This window comes from Melanerpes formicivorus, unplaced genomic scaffold, assembly GCF_026170545.1.
Source record: "Melanerpes formicivorus ecotype bairdi unplaced genomic scaffold, bMelFor1.0.p_v2 SCAF_3, whole genome shotgun sequence".
NCBI lineage: Eukaryota > Metazoa > Chordata > Aves > Piciformes > Picidae > Melanerpes > Melanerpes formicivorus.
The window spans coordinates 20,194,478-20,220,890 of NW_027142355.1; the positions used below are offsets into that span (position 1 = coordinate 20,194,478).

General features: G+C 45.2%; 1 protein-coding gene across 2 annotated transcripts in view; it reads left to right on the forward strand.

Annotated features, from left to right (window-relative positions):
- CCDC3 (coiled-coil domain containing 3) overlaps positions 1–21,087 on the forward strand; it is a 43,504-nt gene extending 22,417 nt beyond the window's left edge. The window contains exons 3-4 of one of the 2 annotated variants that reach the window (XM_068168335.1): positions 18,828–19,110; positions 19,777–21,087. In XM_068168335.1, the coding sequence (XP_068024436.1) occupies positions 18,828–19,103 (276 nt within the window). In that variant the 3' untranslated portion in view covers positions 19,104–19,110; positions 19,777–21,087. Of the gene's footprint in view, positions 1–18,827 lie in introns of both variants that reach the window. The other variant, XM_068168326.1, reaches the window with a different exon arrangement.
- Positions 21,088–26,413: the final 5,326 nt, after the last annotated feature.

A 26,413-nucleotide genomic window follows, 5' to 3' on the forward strand; every position in this document is an offset into this window, starting at 1 on the left:
CATGCCCAGCCTTTTCACAGTGTCTCATATGAGATCTTCAGTTTCAGTCATTCAAATATCACTGTGGGTTTCTGGCAGGTGCAGTTACTCATCTTTGCTGTCTTTTTGCTCTTCACTTTTAGCCAGTCCACGGACAACTGCTCTGGCCACCTTTCTTCTGTTACACTGGTCTGGCATGGTAAATGTGACAGAAGCGATGGAGAAGTACAACATTGCCTATGGCTTAGTGAGGGATTTCTGTGTGCTTTTAGTGGAAGACATAGCCACAACACTTCCCATCTGACCAGCATCAAACTCAACTGACCCAGCAGATTAGGAGCTTCTTCAAGGTGCCACATTGAGGCATTTGTTGTTAAGTTTCCCAAAAGCTTGATGCCTCAAGGAAAACTCAGCTTCATTTTGTCCACTCAAGTGTGATCTCTGCCTTGCCCTCAGTTTGCATTTAAAACATTTAAGAGACACGGGTTCATCAAATCACTGAGGTTTTTTTTTAGCAAGCTGGGGCTGAGTTTCTGCTTTCTGACAGCTCTGCTTAAACTGTTGTATTTTCCTGTCCTTTCCTTCTGTGCAGGATGCATCTCCTAATTTCCATTTAAAACCTCCATGATGTGGAGTCTTCCTTTATTTCAGCACATGTGAGAAATTACTTCATAAAAGTCACTTAGAGAGTTGGAATTATCTTCATATTTTATAACTTGGCTAAAAAGTCTGGCTGCAAGTTAAAACTTGACACAGAAATCTCAGCCAGGAAACAATTCAGTTTCTCTTTCCATCAAAATAACAAACAAGTCCTCCCTCTCCCAAGCACTTGCAAATTTCTCAATGGTAAAAGGTTATTTTAGGAAAGGACTAAATAAACTTTATCAAGTGGCAGGATCTCTAGGGTGGGGAGAATAGGGAAGGAAAAAACATTTGAAATTACACACATTTTTATGATTTTCACTCAAAATGCCTCACAAATCCTGAGGGAGCAGCATAGATCACCAGTTTGATTCCCGTGATGTGTAGGTGCTGTATGCCAGTACAGTGATGTACTTATTAACAGGATTAAACCAACCTAGGCAGAACTGAGAGATCAGTCTGGATGGGAATCAGATTAAACAAATTGGTCATCCAGTCATTCCACCTGAGTTTATGCAGTTTACATGTATTAGCTTTAAATCACATCTGGTTGATGGAGAAAGGCCTCAAATATCTGCAGGAAAGGGTCTTCATCAATTCCTCCAGAAGCTTAGTGCCATGCTCTTGCTGTGCTTTTCCACACCAGGTCAAACTCCTGTTAATTTCTGTTCTAGACAATGAGTGAGAGTAAGTGTTCCCTTCCTGTAACCCCCTTTGATTATTCTTCTGCTGTCTTTTCTGCTAGTTGATTGACTCTCAGGTCCAGAAGAATATGTAGTGTGACCATTGGCACTCTGTTGCCCGACTACTTGCATTCATTTTGTTCCTGTTGATGAATGGTGCCTAAAGAATGCTTGGCTTCTAATCAACCCATGTCCCAATGAAGGCAGTTGGTTGAAGTTGTCCCTTTGCTCATGCTTGAAATCTTCGTGTTTGGGGCTATAACACCTTCCCATCTGCATCCTTCACTGAGTTCATCTGGAGCCAAGCAGAAGTATAAATGTGTCTATGCCCTTCCTGATGCTCATTGCCAATTAAGGATGATGCACCAATCAGAGGGCACAGTTGGCCCATCCTGTTGACAGATACTGACATGACTGTGTTTGATCAGATAAAATATAGCCCAGGTTTTAGCTGGTGAGACATCCTTCAACTCCCAAAAGAAAATATTTTTGCAGCTGGTGAAATGACAGTCCATCATTTTTCAGTCCTTTTCAACCTACCAGGCACTTGTACAACCCCCAACACCTTCATTAGCCTGAGCAGATATGTCCTTGTCCTGTACACAAATAAAATTTGCTATAAACATTAAAAGTACAGGAAAACACTTTATTTATTGCCACTGAGACTCCTCTTTTTCCAGTGTTATAAACTTGTGAGATTGAAGCCTTAACTGTATCACCTACAGCTCATTCTCCTGTCTGAAGGAGATTGCAGCACATTTAACCACCTTACCCTTCTCTTCAAAGAAAACTTAAACTCTTGAGAAAACATTTAGACACCTGGGTGATTTCCAAAAGCATCCAGTGACTTTGAGTGGGATCTGTGATCCTCTCAGCTTTGAAAATTCTTCCTGTCTATCATAAATGTGATACAGCAATACCCAAATGCCAGTGGATGTTGTTCACATATCTAAGCTAAGCATTCACACAGACAGGATTTTCCCCTTCTTGGATAACATGGACTTCAATGCCTTGATCTGTGACACAGAGAGATGCAACGTTTTTATTACAAACTTCTGTTGACTAAATGCATAGCTACTGAAAGCTCAATGAGTCCTATGCTCTAGTGCTGGGCACTTTATCCAAGATCCTTACTGGAAAATGGGTTTCCAGATTGCCAGAGTCAGGGCTGCAGTGGTAGAGAATGCTTAACAGTACTATTCATTGAAAACTGGTTTCTGGGCTCATACTCTGAATTTGCAGAGAAGCACTGAGACCATTCTACATGCAAGAGAAGTATCTGACTGTGGATCCTAGCTCTGTTATTGCTCCTGTCCCCTCAGAGAACTCTGTAAATCACAAGTGTCTTGAATGGTTTGGGTTGGTAGGGACCTCCAAAGGTCATATAGTCCAATTGCCCTGCAGTGAGCAGGGACAATCTCCATTAGATCAGGCAAACCCAGGCTAACCTTGAATTATCTCAAGGGATCGGGCCTCAGCTACCAACCTGGGCAACCTGTTCCAGTGTTCCACCACCTTCATGGTAAAGAACTTGTTCCTAACATCCCATCTAAATCTATTTTTCTCAAATTTCAAACTATTGCCCCTCATCCTATCAATACAGGCCTTTGTAAACAGTGCCTCTGCAGCCTTCTTGTAGGCTCCTTTCCAGTACCAGAAGGCTGCTATTAGGTCTCCCCAGAGCCTTCTCTTCCAGCTGAACAATCCCAGCTCCTTCAGCCTGTCCTGGAAGGAGAGGTATTCCAACCCCCTGATCATTTTCTTGGATGGTGAATTGAAACACAGAAAAACTCTCACTGGGACTGCTTTTCCCCAAAATAATTATTGCCTTCTCTATAGTGGAGACATCCAGTTCTTTTCCTCTGATTAGGACATTCATTTATCTGCCCTCTTTGATTAGGTGTGAAGTGTGCATGTTGCTTAATGAGAACAAGCTGTTCAGATAATGCAGCTCAAAATAATTGAGATTTTGCTCTTCCAAAATTACAGTTGCCAAAAGACAAGGAAATGTCCTAGTTAAATAGTAAACAGAAGCCCAGATCCTAGTTTCTTCACAGGTTTTGTTGTTGGTGGTTTTTTTGGGGGTTTTGTTGTTGTTGTTTTTAATCCTTTTTGATTTGTTGCTGTTATGCTAGGCAATTCTTGTGAAGTTGTGTGGATGGTGACTGTGATTGCTACTGCAGGAGGTGGCTGGGGCAGTTCAGATCATCTCTTTAGGCCTGTCCAGATCCTGTCTCTTGCTAAAGTAATGCAAAACAAAGCAGGTGAAACTGTAGATAACTTCTGTGTCAGAGAAATGTGAGAAAAGCAAAGGAAGAATCTTGGACTGATAGTGGAAATTAATTTCATAATCAGATTTAAAGGCCTTGTATGCACATGCATACTTAAATGGCAACTCAAGCTTACAAGGGATGCATTTGCTACCTCTCCCTAAGTATTTGGTCAGGAACAAAACCAGATTTTACAGATAGGTGCACATGACAGTGGGATTTGACAAGACTTTGCAGACCACAGGGTGGTTATTGACAGAAGAGCCCATACCCAAAATAGTATGTGATTGAACTGTATCTCAGAGGCATTGCTGTCTGCTCACTGTGCAGTGTTGTGGCACTTGCTGTGAAATTATCTTACTCCAACACAATTATTAACTCAGGATTAAGCAGTTGAGAGCCACCATTGTAACATTAACCAGTACTGGAGCGTGTGCTCTGTAATTTAAGTGCTTGCAGGGAAGAGCTCACTGCAAGGCATCTTTCAGCCCTGTGGACATGCTGGATTTCAAATACAATCCTGTATATCCCTGACCCAAAATTTCTGCTGAGAATTGCAATACTGGCTCAGGAACAGGACCCTATCTGAGGGGTTGTACTCGAGTGAAACAGCAGCTTTGGATCCATATAGAAACAGCCATCAATGCAGCTGTCAGAGCACAGGCAAGCAGGAGGGTGGTCTCCTAAATACCATGTCTCTGCACCTTGATGACTGGGTATTTGCCAAACCCTGCCATGCTCAGAGTAGCCTGTTGCCCACTTATTGCGTGCAGGGTGGTCTGGGGCTCTTTCAGGATTTACAGCCCATGCAGCAGCTGGAGCTGTGGACGGGCTGCTCTGAGCTGCCTGGTGGGACAGGAATATCTGCGAGCTCCCGTCAGCCAGATGTTAGTGATTTGAGCTTGTTATTCAGAACTGCTGATTAGTCTCTTGGGCATTCTGCCTCCTTGGTTCCTTTCTTAGTTGCTGACGTTAGCCAGAGAGTGCCTGCAGATTGCAGATGTTTGTTTTTCCATCCCTTTGTCTTTGCTTCTTCAATCTCACCAAAGCCTTTCCACTTCACCACTGTGGCAACCTGTGATACCTTTGCTCCTGAATGAGGGCTGAACCCAGTCCTCTGCTGTGCATATGTCTGTCACCTATCCCAAAAGATAGAGCTTCTTGCTGGTCTCCTCTTTGCTCTGGGCTTTCAAAGCAGCTCAGGAGCAGATGCAGATGCACTTTGTCAAGTGCCTGTGCTTCATCCAGTCTGATTTCAGGGCTGCTGCCGTCATTTCCCTCAAGGTTTCACAGATTTCTTCTGGCTTGCAGGGAAAGGCATCAGTAGAGCCTCTTGTCCTGCTCCAGCCATTGCAGGCATGTCTCCGTCTGTGTGCGTAAGCAGTGTCAAGAGTTGTTTCCATACTACTCAGCTCTGGTATAGTGCCTGCTTCCCTGCTCTAAATTAGTTTCTCTGACTCATCCTCTGGAGGAATTTCTATCTCTCTATTGACTGTAGAAATAGATCAGAAAACCAATGTTTCTTATGCAGGATCCAGGTTAGGTACATTGAGCAGGGTGATGCAAAGTCTACACAAAGGGATCCATCCATCCCAGTTAAATATGGATCTGTGTGTGCCCTTTTCACTCCTCCTGCTTTCCTGCACCCAACTACTCTTGACAAATGAAATGAAGCAGCACTGGCAGTTCCTATAGATGCTCAGGAGCAATGTGGAAACCTTCACTCACAGCAGCACCGGAGGACAGCAGGTTGCCCAAGGGCATCTGCATTTGCTCTTTGAAATCCAGAAGCTTTGCACAGCAGCAGTGCCATGCTTCCAGCCAGCCCTGCAGCCAAGGAAATCCTATCTGTTTGTAAAGGCAGCTAAGCTGCAGCAGATGATGTGAAGCATGAAGCCAAGAAGTTTAGAGCGGAAGGATTTATGGGGCAGCATGACTTTTATAGACTAGACTAGACTAGACTAGAATAGAATAGAAGTAACCAGGTAGGAAAGTACCTTTGAGATCATGGAGTCCAACCTATCATCCAACAGCATCTAATCAACTAAACCATGGCACCGAGTGCCTCATCCAGTCTCTTCCTAAACACCGCCAGTGATGGTGACTCCACCACCTTTCTGGGCAGCCCATTCCAATGGCAAATCACTCTTTCTGTGAAGAACTTCTTCCTAACATCCAGCCTAAACCTCCCCTGGCACAGCTTGAGACTGCATTCTCTTCTTCTGGTTCTGGTTGTCTGAGAGAAGAGACCAGCCCCCACCTGGCTACAACCTCCCTTCAGGTAGTTGTAGAGGGCAAGAAGGTCTGCCTCCTCTTCTCCAGGCTAAGCAACCCCAGCTCCCTCAGCCTCTCCTCATAGGGCTTGTGCTCCAAACCCCTCACCAACTTTTTGGCCCTTCTCTGGACACGTTCCAGCAAGTCAACATCCTTCCTAAACTGAGGGGCCCAGAACTGGACACAGGACTCAAGGTGTGGCCTAACCAGTGCTGAGTACAGGGGCAGAATGACCTCCCTGCTCCTGCTGGCCACACTGTTCCTGATGCAGGCCAGGATGCCATTGGCCTTCTTGGCCACCTGGGCACACTGTTGGCTCATGTTCAGCCTACCATAAACCAGTACCCCCAGGTCCCTCTCTGCCTGGCTGCTCTTCAGCCACTCTGACCCCCACCCTGTAGCACTGCATGGGGTTGTTGTGGCCAATGTGTAGAACTTGGCACTTAGATGTGTTAAATCTCATACCCTTGGACTCTGCCCATCTGTCCAGCCTCTCAAGGTCCCTCTGCAGAGCTCTCCTACCTTCTAACAGATCAACACCTGCCCCCAGCTTGGTGTCATCTGCAAACTTACTGATGATGGACTCAATGCCCTCATCCAGATCATCAATACCAATATTGAACAGAATGGGGCCCAGCACTGATCCCTGAGGGACACCCCTAGTGACTGGCTGCCAGCTGGATGTGGCACCATTCACCACCACTCCCTGGGCTCAGCCCTCCAGCCAGTTCCTCACCCAGTGCAGAGTGCTGCTGTCCAAGCCATGGGCTGACAGCTTGGCCAGGAGTTTGCTGTGGTGTCAAAGGCCTTGCTGAAGTCCAGGTAGACTACATCCACAGCCTTCCCCACATCCACCAGCGGGGTCACTTGATCATAGAAGGAGATTAGGTTGGTCAGGCAGGACCTGCCCTTCCTAAATCCATGCTGGCTGGGCCTGATCCCTTGGCCATCCTCTAAGTGCTGTGTTATTGCACTCAAGATGACCTGTTCCATGATCTTGCCTGGCGCTGAGGTCAGGCTGACAGGTCTGTAACTCCCTGGCTCATCCAACCGGCCCTTCTTGTGGATGGGCATCATGTTGGCCAGCTTCCAGTCTTCTGGGACCTCTCCAGTGAGCCAGGACTGTTGAAAAATGAAGGAGAGTGGCTTGGCCAGCTCCTCTGCCAGCTCTCTCAGTACCCTAGGATGGATCCCATCTGGTCCCATGGACTTGTGGAGATCCAAGTGGCTGAGCAGGTCTCTAACTGCTTCCTCCTGGATCACAGGGGATCTATACTGCTCCCTGACTCCATCTGCCAGGTCAGGAGGCCAGTTGTCTGGAAGACAACCTGTCCTGCTATTAAAAATTGAGGCAAAGAAGGTATTAAGTACCTCTGCCTTTTCCTCATCTTTAGTTACAGTATTCCCCTCTGTGTCCACCAAGGAGTGGAGGTTGTCGTTGTCCTTGCCCTCCTCTTGCCATTAATATATTTATGAAAGCATTTCTTGTTGTCCTTCACAGCAGAGGCCAGCCTAAGCTCTAAATGGGCTTTTGCCTCTTTTTTTTTTTTTCCCTACATGACTTAGGAACATCCTTAAACATTTCCTGGGTAACCGCTCCTTCCTTCCAAAGATGATACACGCTCTTTTTCCCCCATAATTCACTCAGAAGTTCATTGCCCATCCAGGCTGGCCACCTACCCCAGTGGTTCATCTTCCAGCACATTGGCACAGCCTGCTCCTGTGCCTTCAAGAGTTCTTCCTTGAAGTAGGTCCAGCCCTCCTGGACCCCTTTGTTTTTAAGGGCTGTTTCCCAAGGTACCTTCTGAATTAGTTCCCTAAGTAACCTGAATTCCGCCCTCCAGAAGTCCAGAGTGGAGGGTTTGTTGCTGCCCCTCTTAGCTTGGCTGCATATCAAAAACTCAATTATTTCATGGTCACTGGACCCCAGACAGCCTCCAACCACCACATCTCCCACCAGCCCTTCAAGCAAAGCCTTACCCCTGGTAGGCTCACATAGCAGCCGGGATAAGAATCTACCCTCCATACACTCGTAAGAACCTTCTAGACTGCCTCCTCTCTGCTGTGTTGAGTTCCTAGCAGATATCAGGCAGGTTAAAATCACTCATAAGAAGGTCTGGTGATCTTGAGACAGCCTCTAGCTGCCTATAGAGTAATTCATCAACACCTTCACCCTGGTTGAGTGGTCTATAACAGACTCCAACCAGGATGTCAGCCTTGTTGGCATTTCCTCTAATTCTCACCCACAGGCACTCAACTTGGTCATCCTTAATCCCTAATTCCATGGCATCTAGAGCCTCCCTGATGTACAGGACCACCCCTCCACCCCTCCTCATTCGCCTCTCTCTCCTGAAGAGCCTGTAGCCATCAATTACAGTGTTCCAGTCATGTGAGTTGTCCCACCACGTCTCTGTGATGGCAACTACATCATAACTTTCCTGCTGTAACAAGGCTTCCAGCTCCTCTTGTTTGTTACCCATACTGTGTGCGTCAGTGTACATGCCCTTCAGCTGGGCTGCTGGTTTCACGCCTGACTCCAGCTTACCAACTTCAGACTCCTGTCTGGGGGGACTGGTTTCAGCCCCTTCTCCCTTCAAATCTAGTTTAAAGCCCTGTCAATGAGTCCTGCCAACTCCCTTCCTAGAACCCTTTTCTCTCTGTGGGATAGGCTATTCTCATGTGTAAGGATCTTTCTCCCCCTCTGGAATGGATGTACTCCATCTGTTGCTAGCTGACCTGGTGCCATAGAAAGTTCCCCAAGATTGAAACCCCCAAAATTCTGTTGGTGGCACCAGCCTCTGAGCCACTGGTTAATTACACCTGCTTTCCTGTTCCTTTCAGTATTCCTTCCTGCAACTAAGGAATCAGTGAAAAAATTACGTGTGCTTCTGAACCCTCAACCAGTTTTCTCAGAGCCTTGAAGTTCTTTTTGATTGCCTTTGGACCTCTGGTTTCAACCTCGTTGCTCCCCACCTGCATAACTATCAAGGGATAGTAATCAGAGGACTGTACCAGACTAGGCAGCCTGCTGGTAACATCTCTAACCCAGGTCCCAGGGAGGTAGCAGACTTCCCTGTGGGAAGGATCCGGCCAACATACAGGGCCCTCTGCTTCCCTCAGGAGGGAATCACCAATAACAATTACCCTCCTGTTTTTTGTAAGGGAACAAGTCCTGATGCGGGGGGCAGGCTGTTTTGCTTTAGACAACACCTCAGATGGTGTCCCTTCTGTCTTCCCATTCACCTCACCCTCAACTTCTAGTGCCCCATACTTGTTTTGCAGGGGCAGCTGGGAAGGTGAGGGGAGCCGTGAGGGTTTTACTTTGTCTCTCCTAACAGGGACCTGCATCCATTTCCTTCTGCATCTTGGGTCACCTCCCTCTGCAGAGCCTGGTTCCTCAAATACAACTCCCTTTCACATTCCCTGACAGTCCTAAGTCTAGCAGCTTCTTCCTTCTGTTCAGCTACTAGCTTAAGCAGATAATCGAGCTGCTCACACCTAATGCAGGTGTTATCTCCGTTGCCCTCATTTCAGGAGCCAGGCTCCAGCACTCTCTGCAGCCAGTTGCCTGGACATCTGCCTGCTTAAGTTCGACTTCAGTCTGGGTCGACACAGATCTGAAAACAGCTTTGTGGCGAGTTAGAACTATCCCTGGCCACGGGACCTAACTGGAGAGCAATTCAGGAACGAGCCCAGGTGACTCAGCACCTCCCTCCCTCCCTCTGGTGAAAGCATCGCCGCTGCAGCAGTCTGCGCCCACGCCACGCTGGGCTCTCGGGAGAGGAAAGCTGGCTCGGGGGTATGGGGGGCCATGCCATTCCGCACGGTGGGTGCCTGGGTCCTGCCTCGGTGCGCTGCAGTTGCAGATACTGCAGGTATTACAGATATTGCCTTAACTGTAAACATTTGCCTTTCTCAGCTTGGGTTGTCCTCATGTGCATAAAACTTCCCCTACGTATGATATATTTGCTGGGGGGGAGACATAGTCTCCACTCACATTAAATATCCCTATTTCTATACTTTCTTGAGAGGCAGCATTTAATGCTTTGCAGTCACACTGTGGCCATTCACCAACACCCATCTACGGCCTGCCGGGGTTTGCTCTGCTTCTCTCTTTCCCCATTTTGACTTACAGGTAACAGACAAGCAAAGGATTTTTCTTATTATATTTAAAATATATTTTATTACATATTTCCTGATCTCAGTCCTTCCCTTCTCAGCAACAGAGGATGTAGGCACTGAGCATTTGCACTCTGAACCTGCTGACCTGCTGAGGGGGTACACAGAGGTCTGGCGTTACCTTACCCACAGGAGGTTATGAATTAATTAAGCCATGAATCAACCTTGTTTCACTATTTCCATGCACCCCTGTATCAACCCATGATCTCCCACCTGTTTTTTGTACACCTAACAGCTATGTTTAATCTAAACCTCATCTTGCAGACATCCATACAGCACCTGTGTCTTGGGTTGAGCATTACACCAGAGCATCAAGCACCTGTTAGGAACCCCAAGGAACTCCTATGAGTTGTGATACATTAGATTGAAATAAACCATACTTAAACATCTCAAACCAGGTTTAAATTAATTTTGTGCCCATGCAAATTAATATTGTAAAGATAAAGATGTTTCCTTACCAGCTGATGCTGATTCTCAGCTTCAGCTACATCTGGAGATGGTTTATTTGAATATAGTGTACTTCCCTCACTGCTGAACTGCCACAGGGTGTTTCCTGTCTATTTAACAGGGCCATTAAATTAAATGAAGTTTCTAGGAGCTGTTGCAACACAAGGTAGAGGTCAGCTCATTCAAAAATCAACACTGACGTTTCAATAAATAGAAACAAAGATGTAAGATGTTGTCCTACTCCGATCTGCAGTTTCTCATTTCCCTGTGTTCCCATCAGTGAGCAGGGAGGATACAATACATTCTGTTTCTGGGTCTTGCTGATTTTATCCCTTCCTTGGTATTTAATTAATCTGCTGTGTGTTGCAGGGGGGAATGGTGACCTAATCCTATTGAAATACAAGCCAACTAAAGCAAGTTTAGATGGAGACAGGGTCACACAGCAACTTTCAGTTGGAGAACAATACACTTGAGGTAAGGTGTATTGGCAAAGTCGTTTTAGGCACATCAGACCTAATTAGTTTTATTGTGATAGTAGTAACTCTAGTTGAGAAAAGGCTGAGCTGGAAATTAAAATTAAAGCAAGTTTTGGAAAGTTTCTTTGCATGTTATAGAAAAACACCCCACTTCTCAGAGAGACTTGAAGTTCAGCTGAAATTGCAACCCTAGCTCTGGGACAGAAATGAACAAAAAAGAAGAAAAAGCAGGAACAAAAAAGAAGAAAAATCAGTAACAAAATGCAAAAGTCTATTAAGCAGCTTGTCTTGTAAACCCACATTTGTTTTCAGTGCCTATATTGCTTCTAGCAACAGTGAAAGATTTGGGTTCTGTTGCTCAAAGCTCAGCGCAGTTGAGCTGAGTAGTGTGCTTTATTATGCAGTGCCATTTGCCTGCAAGTTATCAGCTTAATCCATGCTGGCACTGTGTAATCTCCAGGAACAGGACAGAAGTGTATCAGGAATGTCTATTACCCATCCATGGTACCTCGAAGGAAGCAGAGGAGGTGCTGCATTGCCTTGGATTGCATTTGCAATTCATAATGTGCAAAGGGCTGTGTTGCACAGTGTACAAGCTACCTGTTTTTGTGATGAGCACTGTATATACCTTGTAATAGAGGTTGAGAGCTCTAAGTAGAGTCCTGGCTTCTGTCTCTGCTTTTGCATGCTATGGAGGTGTATGCTGCCCCATAGTTTGTTATTTCACTGGCCACTCTTGCATATTATTGGGTGGAGGGAGTCAGAGGAGGGTGACATGGATCACAGTGAAGAGGCTGACAGGGTAGCACTGCCTATCCCTGGGCACTATTCACACCTGGAATGGCTCTAAGGCTCCCCACGTCCCCCCAGCACTGATCCCCCTCCATCTCAGAGGGTACATCTTGCCCAACCTCCAACTGAGAGCAATGCTGAAGGCTGGGAAGCTCTTGGAAATGCCTAAAGCACAAGATAATGGGGCTCGTGGGGCTGAGCACTGAGCCCAGTGTTTGGCAGCTGCAGCCAGGAGGAGGACTGCTGCTCCTGCTAAACCACTTAGACATGAGACTTCACTGCCTCTCCCCTCCCAGATCCACCATCACATTCCTGTGGCATCTTGGGTGAGTTGCTGGGAGAAAGGTTTTGAAGGGGAACAAGGTGAAGGTGGAGCCCCTCTGCTTCGGAACAACAAGGAAAAAAGCAGTGGTCTGGCTCTTGGCATTTCTCCTTCACTGCCTGCCTGATCAGTGAGGAGAAGAAAGGGACTTGGAGATGCCCCAGAGTGAGGTCCTACCCTCTTGATTTATTTTTCCTTTCCTGGAGACCTTCTGTCTCACACTGACTGTGAAGGGAATTTAGGGATTTACTGTCAGGACTGACTTATCTGCTCACTTGGCACAAGTGAGGTGCCTGTGGTAGGCAGCCTGGCTCATACTCTAGACCTTTTTTGTTCTTTTTCCTGTCTTCTTGATTGGTGTGGTTTCTATTCTTATTAAACCATCACCCTTTTTTTCCTTCACAAGTATAGGGAATAAAGTGTTGATTCCTTCCTGGGTACTGGTAGTGGCCAGCCCAGGTATTGTGGAGACATTTCTACCTCCATCACTAGTCTTGGCAGAGGGAAGCAAGTACAACTCCCACCTGATATCTTTGTATTCACCTCTTCAGCAGCATCTCAGGCTTCAGAATTCAGAGTGTCTGAGGAAAGCAATTCCCTGGGATATGCCCTAGGCATGGTTTTGGGGTCAGGGACCTCTCTTGAGTCATTAGCCGTTGGAATGGGCTGCCCAGGGAGGTGGTGGAGTCACCATCCTGGAGGTGTTCAAGAGGGGATTGGGCGTGGCACTTGGTGCCATGGTTTAGTCATGAGGTCTGTGGTGACAGGTTGGACTCGATGATCCTTGAGGTCTCTTCCAACCTTGGTGATTCTATGGTTCTTCAGATACCTCCAGGGCTGAGTCAAAACTCAGGGTTTTAAAGTGGATGCCTGCAACACCCACTGCAGGTGAGAGACACCAGCAATTGAGACACCTTGCCATAAAGGAAGGTCTGGTTTTAAAAAGTACTTAATCACAGGAAAGTATCTTTTGGAAAAGCCCCTGTTGTTCAGTTTAAGATCATTATTTTTAAACAAGATGAAAATAAAATTAGTAAGTTGCAAATGTTTTCCCTTGTGAAGAAGACTCATCCCCGTGTTACAAATAAAGAAGGGTGAGGCAGGGAATTAATACAAGTGTAAATGGTTTATTTATTTAACTCCACCACCCACATCACTACATACAAAAATTATGAAATATTATATGGATTTGGTATGGCTGCTTCCAAAATATCTCCAGAATATCTGAGTGGTTGCAAATAGCTTGAGAAAACAGGAACTGGAAAAGATAAATCAAAAAGCAGCATGTTACCCCTACTCACAAAAGGCAGGTATTTCCTGGAGACTCTAGGAACACATCAGTCTACTCACAATGCCAGTTGTGGGAATTGCTCTGGTGTCTCTTTTTATCAGAAAATCCTCCTAGAACTGCTGCTGCTTATAAGCCACGTGTAGGGGGCAGAAACCCTAGAGGGAGAGAGCGTGTGCTGCAGCTCACCCATTTTAAACAGCCGTGCTAATTTGTATGATAATGTTACCATAAAGCATGTCCCAAAAGCTGAAGTGTGCCCAGGCTTGCCCTGGCATGGGGGTCTGTGGCTGGCACATGGCTTGGGAGGAAGGGCCCATGTGCATCCACTGACCACAGCCTGGGAGGGAGAGGTGCCTTCCCCTGCTCCCTTTTCCCATGCTTCTCTGTTTTCCCCCTGTCCTGGATCCACTGGGGGAAAAGGGGTTTTGGATGTGCTGCCACACCCACCAAGTAAACCATCTTCTGGGCTGAGTAGGTGTCTTGGTAGAGCTGCTGGCACTTGAGGCTTATATTACAGCCTGTAAATACCATTCACATTTTTCAGGTACACGAGCCCTTCTCAGCTACTCAGGGGTACATCACAGCCAACTGTCACCCAGGAGACCTGCCAGATTGATGTCCAAGAGCTGCTCCTGGCAGGTCCTCCAACAGTTCTTGGGATGTTTTTCCACCAAGCAGCAGTTTGATGCAGGTCAGAACAAACAAGTCTGCTTTTCAAGACTTCTGATTGCCCCTGGACATGGATTTGGGTCCATTTCCAGGGCAAGGGTCTCTAAACTTCAAGAAAACTATCTGTATGCTGCCCTTGCAGGCTGCCCAGGTTAGTCAGTGATGCCAACTATGATTCTGTGGGTCTTGGGGTGTGATCTGTCTCACTATGAGCTAGTTCTCTAGGCAGTGGAAGCGGGTACTCAAAAGGGGTCCGCCCAAGGTAGGTATCTAAGGTAGAAAGGAAGTCTCCCCTTGGACATGCTCTTATGACAGTTTAGAAAGGTGAGACACCACACCTTGATTGCCTGCAATTTAGGAGTTTAAAAGTGAAAATCTGCTTTTAGTGAGCAATGAACTGAAGAAGGAAAGCTGCATTGACAGCGCTGGGGCACCTTGGGGTGGGTGTAGCCTGGCAGAGGCTCCCTGCAGGCAGTGCTTCATAACCCAGTGAAGTCTCCATCTCTTAATATTTAGAATGAACCAGAGACTTGTGCTGCAAGACTTACACCTCCTGTAGCAAAAGCCACAATCTTTTCTTTCTCCATCCAGGTCTTTGGTGTCTGGAAGAGATCATATGAAGTCCTAGGGTGAAATTCCAGCTCATCTCCATTAATGCCAGTGAAGCTGGATTGCCCCAATTTGGTACCTCTGACAAGTGCAGTCTTGCAGCAAGCAGGGGTGGTTTAACCCAGCACTGCCATGACTTCACCACTTCACCTAACATGATGGTTTAACAGTGCTGACAGGGGCTTTTCCATTCTTCAGCAGGAGTGTTAGTCTTGGCTCCTCCAGTAACCAGAGGAGGAGGTTAAGTTGCTCCATCCCAAACCAAATAGCCTCTGCTGCCAAGACTTCTCCTGCTATCCTTCATAACACCATCCATCTTTCCATCCAACATGCTTGATCCCATGTACCCCACCCGAAGAGGCTGAAGAAGAGGAGAAAGTGATGCTCAGAGTCTGAAATGTGACCATAGCAAGGAAGGGCTTCAAGGGGACTTCCCAGGCCAGGAGAGGTGAAGATCATCTGCATGAGTTGTATTGTGTCTTTATTAGCTTCCCCAGAAGACAGAACCCTTTCTCTTGCTAAGAGAACAGAAGGAGCTGGGGAAATAAATCATGATTGGGTTAAAGAAAAATAAAGAACTATATTTGCCTGAGGCTCTTGAGAGAGAGATCATGAATTGTTGCTGTTCTAAGGTACAGAGTTTGGGCTTTGCAAGTTTGATATAATTTGAACAGTAGTAAAGCATGGAGCAGTAATTTGGTGTGCAGCAGATGAAAACAGCTTGTACCTTTTCTGAGGAGCAGATTTATAGTAGGGAAGGGTAAGAGGAGAGCAGCATGGATACGCGGTGAACTTACAGGGAAGCAGTGCGGAGGAGGTTCTGCAGCACAGCAGGAGCTGTGCTCCCAATCTGCAGGGCTTGGGCTGTGTTTCTAGTCTCATTCCTTCCACCAGACTCTTCCAATAGGTTGTGCTGTGGCAATGCTGGGTCTGTGATGCTGAGGGCGTGTCCTGGCTAGGCACTGCTCCAGTAAGCAATATGGGTCAGGAGGAAGATTTGAGGACAATAAACCAAAGTGACCCATGTCCAGTTCTTCTAAATGCATGTCATGTCCACACAGAGATCAGGTCTTGCTGTCACACTTTTAAAGATGCTCCTGCAGTCATCTTGCCTGGTAACACCCTACATCTAAATATCAAAAAATACTGTCTGATGTGAAAGGCACTTTTAGGAGAGATAAAATGAAAGACTTTCAGGTACTGAGGCTCTAGTGCTTTTTAGCAGTGCTGCCCATAGCAAACATGCATGAGGAGCTGCCTAGACTTTAGCTTCCATCCCTTTGGTAGCTGAATGGCAAGACTTGGGTGCCACTGCTGGGTTTTTAGTGATTCAAGCTCTGTAATGCTGACTTCATCCATTTATGGACATTTTGTGGAGGATGATCGCTACCGTTGTGCCTTTATCCTTGAGGCATTTCCTAGCCACTGTCCCAGGCAAGCAAAGAGAGGCAGAGACATGTGTCTGTCAGTCAAACAAATGCATATATATATATATGTCAGTTTGGGGTGTTTGGTAAAGGCCTCACACAACCATAATGTGACACCCCAAAAATCAGTTTGATTTGTCACTATGTTGATTCGTTTGGCAGATGGATAGATCTTGTAAATCATCTAGATGTGCTGAAATTTAAAACTGGGTGTATTTGTTACAGGGTGTTTCAGATAAATATATTTACTTTGTAGTTTCACAGCTGTAGGTTGCCTGAGATGAATCCTAAAGAGCTGTATGTTTCTTGTTGTGCTACCTTTCTTATTACATCTTCTGGTAGTACTCCAGACTTGAGTTTAACCACTGCTGAGGATGCTTTGCTACCAAAACTGTGGAACAAGCAGACATGCAGAAAGAGATCTCCAGAACAAACAACTTGTTTAAACTGTGGGTTACTAGAGAATGTAACTTTTGAGGGAAACAAGAAAAATAACCCATGAATTTTCCCGAGGAGCCATTTCCTGATCCTTCTCTTCATTCCCCAGGTCTGTGAGCATGTATGACACACTAGGTGTAGCATTTCAGAGCTGTTGCTTAGCTGACTGCTGCTGGTACCTTGTGGAAATAGAAGCTGTCAGCTATCCATCTTTTCTTGTCCATTCCTTTATTGGCACCAACTGGAACTGGCTCCTCAGTAACTTTCCTTTCTGGATGGAGATTTTATTGTCCCTTAAACATTGCATAACATGCCTGTCTCCTTTCTCTAGTGTACCTGACATAGCAAGTTGGGATGAGGAATGGAAAGCCAGTACCAGAAACAAAATCCAGTTCTCTATGCCTTTTAGCAATGCCTTTGGACTAAAATCTGACCTTGGTGGTTGTCAGTCCAAACTGTGCACATTTATGGGTACATGAGACCAGACAAAACGGGGTGTGAAATTCTTGTCTGTAGATATGCTCCACAGGAATGACTGCAGGGATGTCTCGTCTTGCTGTACACATGAAGTATTTAAGTAGCAACAGGGACCAAGTCTTGGTTAACTTCTCACCTATTTGTTCAGCAGCTGGGTTAGTTATAAAGGTAGTGCTGAGCTCCAAATTGCCACAGTTACAAAGGTTGTATTGCCAATTTGAAAATAATTTGGTTGCACCCCTGTGAAATGCACCCCTTGCTGTAAAAGCAAGGATAGGAACAGCACTCACATTTAAACACCATCTGTGCAGAGCCCTGTGAAAAATGCTGTTTGTAACCAGCCTGTGAGAATGTGAGGGGACTCCACCTTGTTATTTTTTCCCCATGCAGAAAGAGCAAAGAGTTCATTTTTCAGCTGGTAGTCTTGAGATTGCAGGCAGGCATCCAATTATGAAGCTGGGCTCTTCCAATCATCTACCCTGTTGGCAAACAAAGCTGTGCTTGTCCAGCATTACCTCAGTTTTCTATAACTGTGTTGTTCCACTGATCTCTCTGGATATCTCCAGATAATATAAGCACTAAACAAGGGTTTTCAAACTGGAAAGTGAAGAGCTGGAAGAGGGACAGCACAAGGAAATGAGCTGGTGAGCTTTCTGACGGTATTCAAGATGTTTCTGAGTGGGTCTGTAGAACAGGACTACCTCTGCTGTTAGAGGGCCAATCTCAAAAGATGAGGTTAATGCCACCCCTGATGTCTGCCATCAGATATTACCATTTCCCCACCAGCCGGCCCACACAGTTGGGTTTTCACAAGCTCACACTTCAGCTACATGAATTGTTTGTTCCTCTGCATTGGACTCTGTTATATGCCATGCCTAGCACTGCATAAATGGAAAATGCAAGAAATCCTTCATGAAGCAGAATTTCCACTTCCTGTCTTCCAAACAAACATCTTTTCCTAACTCAGTGCTCTCCTTTGCAGGGATTTAAAGTCAAGAAGTGTTATGCTTGAGGTTTTGCAAGGGCTTGGCAAAAACAAAAGCTAAAATCTGCTGGCCGTTTTCAAATAGCACTTGGAATGAGCTGTGATCAAAACCAAATTCCCTCATCCTCAGTGCAATTTCTGGACTTCTCTCTGTGAGCTCCTAGTCTCCCTAGTATATATTTACAGAAGAGCCTCAGTGAGATGATGGCCAGGGCAAGCATTTACCTTTTAGCACAGCCCTGCAGTGCTTTCACAGAAGAAATGAGCTTATGGGGACTGGAAGCATTTGTATTAACAGGCCACCATTTTCAACTGCTGGGGATTTCCAAAGCAAATGAAATGTTATTCATCAAAGCAAGTCCCCTCCCCTGCTTTCAGTTGAAAATACTACAAAGGAAGATGGAAAGAAACATTTAATCCTTCACCACATTGAGGATTTCCTTGTTTATTTAGATTCCCTGTCTGTTCCAAACGTTCTGCCAGAGAAAGCCCATGCAGGCTCCAGGAGTGCTTGACACACTTAAGAAAAAAATAAATCTAAATGTATACTGGAGATAAATCCATTAGAAGACACTGACTTTCCTCACAGTGCCCCAGTGCACATGCAAGCCCCACCAGTACAATAAAATATCTCAGGATGCTTTTTACAAGAAAAACATTAAGGAGGTGCATGACCCTGGACAGAAATATGTTTAAATAGTGGCTCCTCTAGATCACAAACCTTTTTGATGGGGGCTGTCCTTTGCAAAGAAAGCCTGCTTTTGAAGAGTGGTGAGGTGTTTCAAGGAACACCCGAATTAACCCTTGCTTTAACAAGTTGTTGCGTAAATCTCACCATTTCCTATTTCATTTATGCTGTCTCCTCAGCTCATGTGTTCCTCAGTCCAGAGAGCCCTGTTTGAGGAGGAGGACAGAGTGAAGAAGCTGCAGCAGAAAGTGGCAACGCTGGAAAAGCGCAACAAGCAGCTGCGAGATCGGGTGAAGAAAGTCAAGAGGTCTCTCCGACAAGCCAGGAAAAACACCAGGCATGTGGAGCAGATGAATCGAAAGCTCAGTGAGAAACTTTCCTCTGCAGGTGGTCAAATCCCCTATATTAACTCTTTGAAGCAGGAGAACTCTCATGCTACCTACCTTAAAGTATAATGCAAGGGTAAGTGCTCAGGCCAACAGTAACAGTTTTGCTTGCATTAGGTCAGGATCTGGCTCTCACACTTTGTCTGCACTGTGCTTCAAATCTTGCACGGAAAATGAATCTGGACTTGCTTTAAACACAGTGCTAGATTAAACAGAAAGGCAAACTGTGGTGCTGCAGACACAGCCAAAAGCCATATCCTCACTGCTCTTGGTAGATGTAGGGCCAGATGATAATCTGTGGCTCTCTGCCCTCACTGCCCCCCACCTCCATCACCAGTTTTAGATTGTCTTTGATGAAAGTCCTGGTTCAGTCCCATGGGCCAATGCAGGCACTTGACACAGGAGCTCATCTTGGAAAGTTCTGGTGCCAGTTTACTTCCACCACGTGGGCTGGGTGAGCCAGGTCAGAGGGGTATATGGAGATGGATGTTGTAGGAAGGATGCAGGCATGAGTGCCTCTGTTATGGTTGATCTTTGATCTATCATCACCCCCAAGCTCTCAACCTCCCTTAAGCTTGATTAAAGTCTGCATCCAGTGTCTGAACAAAGACTATGCCCAGGACACTGTCAGTTTGGACCCTCTTCAAAGTGAAGTATAGATGTGCCCAAACTGTCTTAAGACTGATTATAAATATCCCTAAATATACTAAATAAAATACCTAATATTTTTTTATTTTCCCAGGAAGTGCCTCAGTGGTCTCTAACTCTCTCAGGTGCCTTCATCATTGCCCATCCAAGAGAGTTTTAAATGATATGATTTTGGAACTGTAACTAGGACATAATCCACCTCTTGCAATGCAATCAGGAGAGGGTGTAGCCTTCCTGTTAGTGGGTGCTGGATCGGGCCCAGCAGACAATTTCAGATCCCGTTTTCAAGCAGGTTTAATTTGCAGTGTGGATAAGGCCTCAAGTTTTGTAATCACTGTTTGAGGTATAATGGAGGTTGCTGGGCAGCCCCACATAGCCACTCAGATACTGTAGAGACCGCATCAATATCTACAGGGCATTAAAAATTAAGGTAGTTTATATATGTATATATTTTAAAATCCTATGGAAAATATTTTTATTACACATTTGATATAGTCTAATTTCTTTAAATATGAAGCAAATCCTGTTTGTTGGTTATCTCATTAAAAAATAATAACAATAAATTCTATCATGTCCTTTATTTGACATTTACAAACTCGCTCCATGCTGTGCCTCAGCACTCAGAGTATATCCAGGCTACAGCCCTGTTGGACCACACTTTAGCTATCGCTGCACTAGGAAAAGCCCTTATCAGCTTTCAACCATCAGCTGCAGTCCAAACTGAACTCCAAAGTTAAACCTCATGTTGGTTTCTAGGACGCTGCCAAGTTGAATTACCTTCCAGTTTAGTTCCTTTTGGAAACAGAACTTTCTTTTTTTTCCATCTTGAAATAATATTGGTGTTTCTTATGGTTCTGACTCCTTCATGAGCTCCACTGGTTTCAAAGGCTTTGCCTACCGAATCAGCACAATTTGAGTTGTTTTGTGCTGTAGTCAGCAATGCTGTTTCCTGAGGATCACTACAGACCTAAGGCTTCCCTGAAAGCCAGCGAGGTATTTTTAACTCTAAAATTTAAATCCATAGGAAAGTAACTCATGGAGTTTTTGTTGTTGTTGTTTGTTTCTAGTTTCTAACCTGCTGTTTAAATAAATGAACCATTTGTCCTGGTATAGGTATCCAAAACTTGTGTTCTAATTGTTTGTGAATAAAAATATCCCCTCTGCTATTCAGTAATGTTTTATAAATGCATGTATTAAGTGGAGAAAGTATGATTACTATAGCTACACCTTTGCTGTTTTTACAGATTTTCCAAAGATGGTCTTGAAATATATTTTTTCTTTTCATTGATAGTTTTGTCTCTTGATGCAAAGATTGGAATTTTCTTCCAGTTTCACCCCATTCTTTAGCTTAAAAAACAAACAAACCAACCACAAACCAACCAAAATAAAACAGACCAAAAATGTATACTGTTTTGTTCTCCTTGTCAGTTTTGTGAGAATGTTGTTGCTTTGCAAAGAAAACAGAAGGAACAACCCCCAAAAGCCAAATTCAAATGTAACCCAAAAGCTTCCCTCTGGGTATGAAACCAAAGAAAGTTGGTTCCTTTCATTAGAGTCGTTCGCCATTGGAATGTGCTGCCCAGGGAGGTGGTGGAGTCACCGTCCCTGGAGGGGTTCAAGAGGGGATTGGATGTGGCACTTGGTGCCATGGTCTAGTCATGAGGTCTGTGGTGACAGGTTGGACTTGATGAACTTTGAGTTCTCTTCCAACCTTGGTGATACTGTGATACTGTAATTCCTTCATGGTTTTGGATCGTTTCCAGTGATAAGGACTAGCAGTCAGGTGAGTTCACAAGTCAACCCTCTCAAAAAGTAACAGGAGATGCCAAGCCCAAATAAAAATGCTGTTAAAGTGCCACCACTGATTGCTGGTGACAGTATCCAGAGAGAAACCAGGGCAGAAAACATTACTGTGAAGAGGAATTTGGGTTATGTCCATTCAGACTGGTACACATCACATAGGGCTATACATTACATGGGCACACTAGAATAGAATAGAATAGAATAGAATAGAATAGAATAGAATAGACCAGACCAGGTTGGAAGAGACCTTCAAGATACCAACTCTGTAGCTATCTCAGGGACCAGTTGATCTGGAAACCCACAAAACCGGCAAAACTTCATGTAATTTTCCAGTTTAAGGTGAGAGGTATGATTCTTGGAGAGCAATATGGGAGAGACTGGGGTGCAGAAATTGCAGGGGGGGTCGGCATACCTAGATGGGTCGGAAAGGAGTGGTATAGTAACCCCAAAAACATCCTGGGGGAAAAAAAAAAGGCAAATAGAAGTATTCAAGTGAGGAAAACAATTAGTTAGCAACTGGTTACTAAATGCAGCAGCCCTCCCATAAGAAGTTTGAAGATGATTTACAAATTAATAACAACTGCTTTTGTAAACACAACAGGAGCTTGAAAGCTGACAGAATACCTACAGGACCAGTTCTAGGGGTTCCCAGAGCAGATGAAGTCAGAACTGGAGGCAAGAGGGGGCTTTCTCATTCACAGAGATGCTTGTGTCTGAATCATATTTTCATGATGGATCCAGAAGGTGACAAGCAGTGAAGGAGCAAAATTAATAATAACAAATAGCAAGAACAGAGAGCAAATGAGTAAGAGTAACCAAGAGTAGACTTAGCTGAGTGATTCTCAGTGAGTGACAACAAAATTAATGAAATGCAATGTAGGTAATGTAAAAAGATATTAATGGGGGAAAAGAAAGAACATTCACATGAAATTTCATGCTCTGAGCTGACATCAGCAGTTGATATCAATGTATATGATTAGTAGCCAGTTAGTCAAGTAACTGGAGCAACCTAGTATCATGGTGATAGAGGTAGGTGAAGTGGTAGAAATTGTTAGAGACCATCATTAATTACACTGCTAAGTATGAGGCATGTCCATGTTTGACATGCAGTGTGTAATTATTGTCCATCACAACAAATAACTCTCTAATAGAGAGTTTGTGAAAGTCAAGAAGAAAATTTAAAACATATAGAGTAGCCTTGTGTGACAACCATGTTGAGAGGCGAGGCGAGGCGAGGCGAGGCGAGGCGAGGCGAGGCGAGGCGAGGCGAGGCGAGGCGAGGCGAGGCGAGGCGAGGCGAGGCGAGGAGAGGAGAGGAGAGGAGAGGAGAGGAGAGGAGAGGAGAGGAGAGGAGAGGAGAGGAGAGGAGAGGAGAGGAGAGGAGAGGAGAGGAGAGGAGAGGAGAGGAGAGGAGAGGAGAGGAGAGGAGAGGAGAGGAGAGGAGAGGAGAGGAGAGGAGAGCTTCCTATGATAAAGAACTATATTTTCCAGTACTTTGGCTTTGGAAAAGAGAAGAGAGAGAAGAATGGCAGTGAGAAATAAGGGAGGGGTGTCCCTGGCTGTGGTTGGGAGGTTTGGAGTAGATGATCTCTAGGGTCCCATCCAACCTAAGCCCTTCTATGGTTCTATAAAAACTTGGGATTGTCCTCTTCACCACCACCACCACCTATCTCTGTCACTAGTTAAACGGTTGCAAGGTTTATGTGTCTCACCAGAGCTGAAATGGATACTTAAGGTGCTAATCTGCACCCACAAAAACATCTACTGCCCTTAGACTTTACAGGAGGGTTTTCTGGGTTCTGGAATGTGGATATTTGTAGAGTAAAATGCATTAAATTAGCCATATTAGTTTCTCTTATATCCCAAACATCATCCTAATGTAACAACCATAGCTGGGTAGCTTAGCAGCTTCTCTCCTTAACACCCAAACTATGGAGAAGAGGACAATTTCCATATGTTTGAACAATAATTTAAGGACATAGCAGTGTTGTTCTGTTTGAGTCCTAGCAAAAGGAGTTTTTGGAGCAGAAGAACACATCAGTGTTCCAGAGTTGTATCAGTAAAGCCCATTTCTAACATGCAAAGCTTCTTGCCAAGCTAGGTAATCTCTCATTAATGAAGCAAAGGAGCCCAAATTAATTTCTGAAAGTGGGAGCAAAAACATAAAGGAAAAACTGTGACTAGCAGATAAAACTGACAAGGTACGTCGTTCTTTCTTACAATAAATCCAAGTAATTGCAGGGAAATTTCATTTTTCCTCCCCATTTAACCCCAATTATTTTCATTTAGTCACAGCAACATTGCTGTTTCCCTCCAAACCAAACCACTTTGCATGTGAAACATCATTTCCAACATGTGCTTGGGTTTAGGCATGATCCTAATCCCCTAAAACAAACACAGAGAGCAGGACAGTATGTTCCAGCATACGTGGCACTGCTGGGAGGGCTTATTGGCTCCAGTTGCATCAGCTGTGCAGGAAACCAGGACAAGTCCTCTCAGCAGGGATTTCCCAGGTGGCATCAGAGCTCATGCCTGGGGATGCAGGCACAGCACAGATGTAGTGGGGCAGGAGTGATGCAGCTTACTAAGGAATCATCTTAGGGTGGTCAAGATTTTGTGCACATGACACCAAGTTAGGCAGGAGTGTTGACCTGCTTGAGAGCAGGAAGACTGCAGAGGGTTCTAGAGAGGCTGGATCAATGTGCTGAGATCAATTGCATAAGGTTCAACAAGGCCAAGTGCCAGGTTCTGCATCTGGGTCACAACAACCCCATCCAAGGTTACAGGCCTGGGGGAGGGTGGCTGGAAAGCTGACCAGTGGAAAAGGACCTGGAGGTGTCGGTCAACAGTTGGCTGAACATCAGCTGGCAGTGTGTCTGGGTGGCCAGGAGTGCCAGCAGCATCCTGTCATGTATCAGGAATGGTGTGGTCTGCAGGATGAGGAAGGTGATTGTCCCTCTGTACTCAGCGCTGGAGAGGCTGCACTTCAAATATGATGTTCAGTTTTGGGTCTCTCATTACAATGAGGACATTGAGGTGCTGAAGCATGTCCAAAGAAGTACAATGAAGTTGGTGAAGGATCCACAAAGAAAGAGCCATTTCTCAGAACAAAGCAGTGTGAATAATTGTTTTGCAATGTTAAAACATAATCAGTGAAGTGACATTTTTTTTGGCAGACTCCCATTTCGGAGTCATGACAAAATTGGCAGAAGTCCCTTCATGTCCTCATACCACCCAGGGCAGGGGGTAAAATCATCAGGAAGCCTTTGAAATGCTTTGGGTTTGCAATGCACACATACTCGGCAAAGCCTTCACAGTGTTTCATGGCTGAAAGAGCAGTGAATGCCCTCAATGAACCTTCTTCAGCCTATCTTGGGTCTTCATCCCAACTGGACAGTCAAGCTGCCAAAGACAGCAGCATGGACAGCATATGCCAGAACAGATAAAAACATCTTTTAATTGTATCTCCAACTCTAGGATGCCTCCACATTGCCCTGGGGCTGGATCATATGCTGGGGGATGCTCTGGTCTGTGTATGCAGGGAGGTGACACAAGGGCAATAAGCTCAGAAAGGAGATGAGAAGTAACAGAGGTGGCCACCTGTACCTGGATGGGGCTCTTGGAAAAGGAAGACTTGATCTCCAGAGGTGCCTTTCAACCCCTGCCGTTCTGTGATTTGCTATGCACTGTCCATCAAGGGTCTGCATAAGGGAGCCTAAAGGTTCCCACTGGTGAGGACTCAGTTATGTTAGTGACATTTCAGTGAGGCAAAAGGAGGTATCGGCTTGCAGAGAACTGGTGTGTGACAAGTGCCTGGGGATGCTGCAGGAAGGTGTGGGTTGCTGCAGGCAGCGCAATGCAGAGGTTGAGCAGAAGCCAGAACATTCAACTTGCTTCCTCCAAGCTCACCAAAAGTTCTTGTTTCTCTGGACAAGCGTTCAATCACCAGGCATGGCTATGATTTCAAAGCTTCTCTTTGAATTACTGAGAAAAAAGCTCTAGCTCTAATGAGAATTAACACAAGGTGCTGCATTAGTGACACAAGTTTACCAAAATTGAGGAAATTCCGCTAACCACAAGCTGGACAGAACTTTGGCTTCAGCTGCTGCTGTGCCCACAAACCAGCCCACAAATAGTACCAGAAAACCACATATTAGCTCAGGTATGTGGATATGTGACTCCCCTGCCACTCGACTTGCCTAGTATGCAAGGAACGCAGTCAGATCCATCAGGCTGGACTGCAGCCACCCATATTGACATGCCCCTTGAATCCTCCAAACCCCCTAGTACCATGGTTCAGTGTCAGTTTTGTCTTTTACATGTTTTGTTGGGAAATAAATTATGTAGGAGCTGCAGTTCTGCTTCCAATTACCTAGAACTGGGACTAGGTTGGAATTGAGTGGAAATTTTCCTACAAATAGGAATCTTTCTGAATGTCAAACAGGTGTCTGCTCTCTGTACCCTCTGAAAGTCAGATTTATCAGCATCCTGCCTTCCTAATACACATCTTGATAGGGTGCTTGGTTGCATGGTTTAGTTGATTAGGTGGTGTTGGATGATAGGTTGGACACGATGATCTTGAAGGTCTCTTCCAACCTGGTCTATTCTATTCTATTCTATTCTATTCTATTCTATTCTATTCTATTCTATTCTATTCTATTCTATTCTATTCTATTCTATTCTATTCTGCTTCTCAGAAACTGGCCACCTTAATGAACATAGAATCACAGAATTGTTAGGGTTGGAAGGGACTTCAAGGATCATCTAGTTCCAAACCCAGTGCCATGGGCAGGGACACCTCACACTAGATCAGGTTGCTCAGATCCACACCCAGCCTGGCCTTAAAAACATAATGAAGCCAAAAGCATCCCATCATACACACTACAACAGAGAAGCCCTGCAAGCAGGAGGAAAAAAGTGGCCAGGGC